This window comes from Chanos chanos, chromosome 7, assembly GCF_902362185.1.
Source record: "Chanos chanos chromosome 7, fChaCha1.1, whole genome shotgun sequence".
In the NCBI taxonomy this organism is placed as follows: Eukaryota; Metazoa; Chordata; class Actinopteri; order Gonorynchiformes; family Chanidae; genus Chanos; species Chanos chanos.
This window is the reverse complement of record NC_044501.1, coordinates 48,738,805-48,746,304: the sequence shown is the minus strand read 5'-3', so window position 1 is coordinate 48,746,304 and position 7,500 is coordinate 48,738,805. Positions and strand designations below refer to the sequence as shown.

General features: G+C 44.0%; 1 protein-coding gene across 1 annotated transcript in view; it reads right to left on the bottom strand.

Moving 5' to 3' along the window:
- Positions 1–7,500, bottom strand: part of LOC115816510 (adhesion G protein-coupled receptor L3) — a 160,955-nt gene that overhangs the window by 48,498 nt on the left and 104,957 nt on the right. The window contains exon 10 of the mRNA XM_030779464.1: positions 3,804–3,987. Coding sequence (XP_030635324.1) covers positions 3,804–3,987 — 184 coding nt within the window. The remainder of the gene's footprint in view (positions 1–3,803; positions 3,988–7,500) is intronic.

Here is a 7,500-nt window from a genome sequence, read left to right as displayed (position 1 = left end):
TCAGGGGGGCTCCACTTCCCTCTTCTCCGTCCCACACTCCTAGAATGCCACCATAAAGTGGATTCCAGATACAGAAAATGCTCTTTTAATCATTCCCACCTCTGCCGCATGGCAGAGCAGCATTTTAACATTTAACATTTAACAGAGCCTAACTCATGTCATGAACTCCTGTTAGAGCAGTCCTGTTACAGATGTCCTGTTAGAAAGCTCCTGTCACAAAATCATATATCAGATCATTCTCTTACTCTTTAAACCCATCTATGCATCTATGAATCCATCAGTCGGTCTATCTGTCTATCTGTCTATCTATCTATCTATTAGGAATGGGGCAATATAGTTATCTCATGATTCGGTTCAATATACAATATGAGGTTCACGATTCAATATCACCACGATTGGATAGAGCTTAACATCAATTCAGTGACAAAGTGTGAATATTCAGAATCAATATTTCATTTTTAGCCATGCAAAATACACAATAAATTCTCATTTGAATAAAGTTCCCTACTAGAAAACACATAAGGAGATCAAAGTAACAACAAATATTCTCATAAAGATCAGTGATACAACAAAAATGCCATAAATACAAGCCACCTCAATGCTTCCCAGCAGCAAAGTTAACTAAACATATTAAATTAAATGACTAACATGACATCATGAATCATATATTAAGTATGTGTCTCTACATTATGAACAGAAACGGTTTCTTTGCACAAGATACCATAAATCCCTTAATGTTGTTCAGTCATTTTAAACAGCAGTTTTCAATGACACATGCACATAATGCGTTATTTTGACACTGAAAGTAACGTTACGATTAGTAGTTGTAGACAGTTGTAGTTGAGAATCGTAGCCAAAGAATCTTTAATTTCTAGAGGTGGTCAGGTAGTGAAATGCTAAGTCCGTTAAACTGTCACAACCACTTCTAAACCGACAAACACAAACACTACAGTCACACTCACATCTAAAATAACATTAACACTACAGTCACACTCACATCGCAGCCAGCACCAACCCTACAGTCACACTCACATCTAAAACAACATTAACCCTACAGTCACACTCACATCGCAGCCAGCACCAACCCTACAGTCACACTCACATCTAAAACAACATTAACACTACAGTCACACTCACATCTAAAACAACATCAACGCTACAGTCACACTCACATCTAAAACAACATTAACCCTACAGTCACACTCACATCTAAAACAACATTAACCCTACAGTCACATTCTCATCTAAAATAACATTAACACTACAGTCACACTCACATCTAAAACAACATCAACGCTACAGTCACACTCTCATCTAAAACAACATTAACACTACAGTCACACTCACATCTAAAACAACATCAACGCTACAGTCACACTCACATCTAAAACAACATTAACCCTACAGTCACACTCACATCTAAAACAACATTAACACTACAGTCACACTCTCATCTAAAACAACATTAACCCTACAGTCACACTCACATCTAAAACAACATTAACACTACAGTCACACTCTCATCTAAAACAACATTAACACTACAGTCACACTCTCATCTAAAACAACATTAACCCTACAGTCACACTCACATCTAAAACAACATCAACGCTACAGTCACACTCTCATCTAAAACAACATTAACACTACAGTCACACTCACATCTAAAACAACATCAACGCTACAGTCACACTCACATCTAAAACAACATTAACCCTACAGTCACACTCTCATCTAAAACAACATTAACACTACAGTCACACTCACATCTAAAACAACATTAACACTACAGTCACACTCACATCTAAAACAACATTAACCCTACAGTCACACTCACATCTAAAACAACATTAACCCTACAGTCACACTCACATCTAAAACAACATTAACACTACAGTCACACTCACATCTAAAACAACATTAACACTACAGTCACACTCACATCTAAAACAACATTAACACTACAGTCACACTCTCATCTAAAACAACATTAACACTACAGTCACACTCACATCTAAAACAACATTAACCCTACAGTCACACTCACATCTAAGACAACATTAACACTACAGTCACACTCACATCTAAAACAACATTAACACTACAGTCACACTCACATCTAAAACAACATTAACCCTACAGTCACACTCACATCTAAGACAACATTAACACTACAGTCACACTGACATCTAAAACAACATTAACACTACAGTCACACTCACATCTAAGACAACATTAACACTACAGTCACACTCACATCTAAAACAACATTAACACTACAGTCACACTCTCATCTAAAACAACATTAACACTACAGTCACACTCACATCTAAAACAACATTAACCCTACAGTCACACTCACATCTAAAACAACATTAACACTACAGTCACACTCTCATCTAAAACAACATTAACCCTACAGTCACACTCACATCTAAAACAACATTAACACTACAGTCACACTCACATCTAAAACCCTCCACCTGCCCCTTAATTCAATCTATATGCGTTATTAATGATTATAAAATCAAACGAATAACACACGCATTAAGACTTATTTATTTGTTATGAGTGAGATGATGAGAGAGGCGGTTGGGGAGAGGCCAGGTGTGGATGGCGGGTGAGTGCGCCAGTCGACAGCTCACTGCATCTGTTGAAATTTTCAGCCGGTCTGTCTGTACGACTGAAAAGAACAAAGCCCTCAGGGGCCCAGTTTAGAAAGAAGAGGAAAGATGAGGAAGAAAGGAGACAAAAGTATAGCGGTATGTTTTTAATGGACATTTTTAAAAGCATCTGTCTGTCTCTGGTTTTAGCCATTTGAAATTTAGTGTGCTAAGCTCGCTAACTAGCTAAGCTAGAACTACATAGAGTATAGCAGTGCAATCCAGCTAAGCTACCTGGCTGTGTAGTAGCTCTATCATTAATGCTATATTATTGATGTAGATGCAGCATCAGTGTCATTGCTCATCCAGTATAATTTTTGGAAAGCAGGCTAATTTGAGATACTCTATCACATCTATACATTATGGGGAGCGGTGTGAATTTCTTTTTGTCAATGCAAATGATGAGGAAAGTGTTGTCAAAGAACCATGAGGAAGACTGGAGGTCGAGGACATTTAATCTTTGAAAATGAAGACGTTCAGTAAACCTACCGGTGCTCCTCGATTTGTGACAGTTCGACTTACGATTTTTTGACTTTACGATGGTGCAAAAGTGATACGCAGTAGAAACAGTGCTTCGAATTGTGAATTTTGATCTTTTCCCGGGCACGCGATACGCAGTAGGAGACTCACTTGTGATGTTGGGCAGTGGCAGTCAGCCACGCGACCATGAGGGTACAAAACCGATACTCTACAGAGTACTGTGCTGCCAGTGCTTCTGAGCACATTTAAGGTAGGCTACGCTAGCTATGATGCTTGGTAGGTTAGATGTACTATGTTAAATGCATTTTCTACTTCTAATATTTTCAACGTATGATGGGTTTGTCAGAACGTAACCCCATCGCAATTTGAAGGGTACCTGTTCTCTTTTTTTGTTCATAAGAGGAGATTAAAACTTAAATGCCACTGGTCACACTAACATCTCAGCCAACACCAACACTACAATCACATTCACATCTCAACCAACACCAACAATACAATCACATTCACATCTCAACCCACACCAAAAATACAATCACATTCACATCTCAGCCAACACCAACACTACAATCACATTAACATCTCAGCCAACACCAACACTACAATCACATTCACATCTCAGCCAACACCAACACTACTATTGTGTTCTCTCTTCATACTCACGGATGTTGTCTGTGTTCTCCTGGACGATATCGGTCTTGAGCAGGTTGTCGGCCAGTACGAACGCTCCCTGTTCCACCGTGTCGAGCAGCATAGTGGCAGATCGCAGCTGTTCGGCAGCAGGCAGCTCTCTCCATGCTGCCTGGGCCTGAGCCTGGAGCAGGTTATTCGCCGTTTCCACCATCGCCTGCAATACCACAGAGCAGCACACGGCCTCAGCACACGGCCTCGGCACTCTGGCACCATCCACTTCATCCAGTGCACAGAGGGCAAGGGCTGAAATGAGCTGTCAGCGAGTCTCAGGTGAACTGACTGACACCTGAGTGCAGCGGCCCAGTGAGTTCACATGACTGTCGGTCAGTTAGCCTAAATGTATATGATTGGTTAATGTCATCTTACATTACAGTAATATGCGACTACAGAGGATGAGCATCATGTCGTTAATGTGCGAAGACATATCACAGGTCATTGTCTTCATTTTACTTGAAAATGGTAATGTGAAACATACTGCAAACCTTGATTTACTATAGGAGTGGACACAATGTAATTACTGTCCCAGTTTTGACAAAGCATGATCCCAGTGAGATCACAGTCCAGTAATAGTACAGCATAGTCAAAACCCTCAATTTTGAAGAGCTTTTTCTCCACAGCATGACAGTAGAGTTAGAGGAGAATCAGAGGCCAGAGACCCAGCAACGAGTATTGTTGTTAGACATTTAGCTATCTGCACTCTGAAGAGTGGCTCTTTCATATGAGCACGCTCAATCGCTCCCATTATTCAACCTATGATCTCACAACGCACAGCTCAATGACAGGCAGACAGACAGAGGGTGAGGCAAGAGAGAGAGGGAGAAAGAGAGAGTCAGAGAGAGAGAGAGAGAGAGAGGTCAAAGGTTGAACAACTTGAAAACAATTAAAAATGTCACTGGCAACCTGTCAGTGTGACATGCATTCAAAAGAACAAAGTCATTCATATCTAGAATTCCGTTTTAAAAACGCCAGGAAAATATCTTTAAATAGTCCAGAAAAAATCCTCTGTTGGTTTATATCTGATTTAAGAGAAAACTGCAGACATTCCAAGAGGCTAATTGAGTTTAAATGTTTCTCAGAAAAGTGGCTGTGTTAAATTCTCAACTTTCAGGGAACTTTAATGGAAAGGTTAGCAGGTTTTAAGCACATCAAAGACCATCTAGAGTGTGTAACCGCTAAGGCTTAAGTGTAGGGATCTCAGGCAAAGGCTAGAGCTTGATCACAGACGTAAGTCAGACAGTGTCTCTGAAGACAGCATCACAGTGTTTCTGGGGGGGGGGGCCTGGCTGAACACAGAGCACTGCCGTTGCTCAGAGTCAGGCCTATGGCCAGGCTGGGGTTTGGTCAGAGTCAGGGCTGTGGCCAGGCTGGGGTTTGATCAGAGTCAGGCCTGTGGCCAGGCTGGGGTTTGATCAGAGTCAGGCCTGTGATCAGAGTCAGGCCTGTGGCCAGGCTGGGGTTTGATCAGAGTCAGGGCTGTGATCAGAGTCAGGCCTGTGGCCAGGCTGGGGTTTGGTTAGAGTCAGGCCTGTGGCCAGGCTGGGGTTTGATCAGAGTCAGGCCTGTGGCCAGGCTGGGGTTTGATCAGAGTCAGGCCTGTGGCCAGGCTGGGGTTTGGTCAGAGTCAGGCCTGTGGCCAGGCTGGGGTTTGGTCAGAGTCAGGCCTGTGGCCAGGCTGGGGTTTGATCAGAGTCAGGCCTGTGGCCAGGCTGGGGTTTGATCAGAGTCAGGCCTGTGGCCAGGCTGGGGTTTGATCAGAGTCAGGGCTGTGGCCAGGCTGGGGTTTGATCAGAGTCAGGCCTGTGGCCAGGCTGGGGTTTGGTCAGAGTCAGGGCTGTGGCCAGGCTGGGGTTTGGTTATAGTCAGGGCTGTGGCCAGGCTGGGGTTTGATCAGAGTCAGGGCTGTGGCCAGGCTGGGGTTTGGTTAGAGTCAGGGCTGTGGCCAGGCTGGGGTTTGATCAGAGTCAGGGCTGTGGCCAGGCTGGGGTTTGGTTAGAGTCAGGGCTGTGGCCAGGCTGGGGTTTGATCAGAGTCAGGGCTGTGGCCAGGCTGGGGTTTGATCAGAGTCAGGGCTGTGGCCAGGCTGGGGTTTGATCAGAGTCAGGGCGGTGGCCAGGCTGGGGTTTGATCAGAGTCAGGGCGGTGGCCAGGCTGGGGTTTGATCAGAGTCAGGGTGGTGGCCAGGCTGGGGTTTGATCAGAGTCAGGGCTGTGGCCAGGCTGGGGTTTGATCAGAGTCAGGGCTGTGGCCAGGCTGGGGTTTGATCAGAGTCAGGCCTGTGGCCAGGCTGGGGTTTGATCAGAGTCAGGCCTGTGGCCAGGCTGGGGTTTGGTTAGAGTCAGGGCTGTGGCCAGGCTGGGGTTTGGTTAGAGTCAGGGCTGTGGCCAGGCTGGGGTTTGGTTAGAGTCAGGGCGGTGGCCAGGCTGGGGTTTGGTTAGAGTCAGGGCTGTGGCCAGGCTGGGGTTTGATCAGAGTCAGGGCTGTGGCCAGGCTGGGGTTTGGTTAGAGTCAGGGCGGTGGCCAGGCTGGGGTTTGGTTAGAGTCAGGGCGGTGGCCAGGCTGGGGTTTGATCAGAGTCAGGCCTGTGGCCAGGCTGGGGTTTGGTTAGAGTCAGGGCGGTGGCCAGGCTGGGGTTTGATCAGTGAAGTATAAAAGAGAATATCAGTGTGACCTCTGCATGGGCTAACAGCAGGATACAGGCACCTCCAGCACTAATCAGCAGCCTTGCTCACTCTGTCCAGTCAAATCAAACCATCCAGTCAAACCCATTGCTCAGCAGCGAACCTACACCAACTGCCTTAAAAGCCAACTCAGATTAGCCATCAGTGGGGGCAAAGAGCTTATTACCATACTCATCATTCATCTTCAGTACAGTGTGACTTGGGTTGCCGTTAGGACCAGTGTGAGTGGGTTGACAAGGAGAATACCCAAAAATGCATTTGGCTAACGTATCAGGCCTTGACTGCTTAATCCCGCCGAACTGCCCAGTGAGCCTAGTAAACACTGGTTTAACAGTCACCCAGACTAGTCACCAGAGAGTTGCGGAACGGGGACTTTTAACTTTTGACTTTTAATTTTTAACTGGATTCTGCTCTGGTTCTTTTAATTGGACTTTGTTCTGTTTCTTTTAATTGGACTTTTCTCTTATTAGCTGGTCCAGTGTCTTCCAGCAGGGGTGTAAATTCATTATCCATTCAAACATGAATTAGAAATAAAAACGCATTATCAATGCTGGAGTTCTGCAAGTACAAAAAACTGTGTTATACCAAGTGATCATCAGTCAAAGGCAGATGATTTTAATGCTTAGTGTCACTACTGAAACTTGGTGTGTGTTATCTTTACTTACCCAAAGTAAACACACTCAAAATCAAACATTAGTTTGTTTTGATTGTATTTTAATTTTTAATGCGCTGATAGCATATTTCTAATCACTTTAATGAAGATTAATCTTAATTATAATCAAAGCCCAACATGTAACAGGAATACATCAATAAACATTGAGCAATGCATTTAACGCTCAAATCTGAAACTTCCACCATCATCCCAGAACAGGGGGACAAAATAACAGTTTATAAAAGAGCACATAGGAAAAAAGGCAAGAGAATGATTTAATCATTTAAGCATTAAGGAAGTGAACCTAACGCTGCATTGCTGATGGGTTCATGAGTAT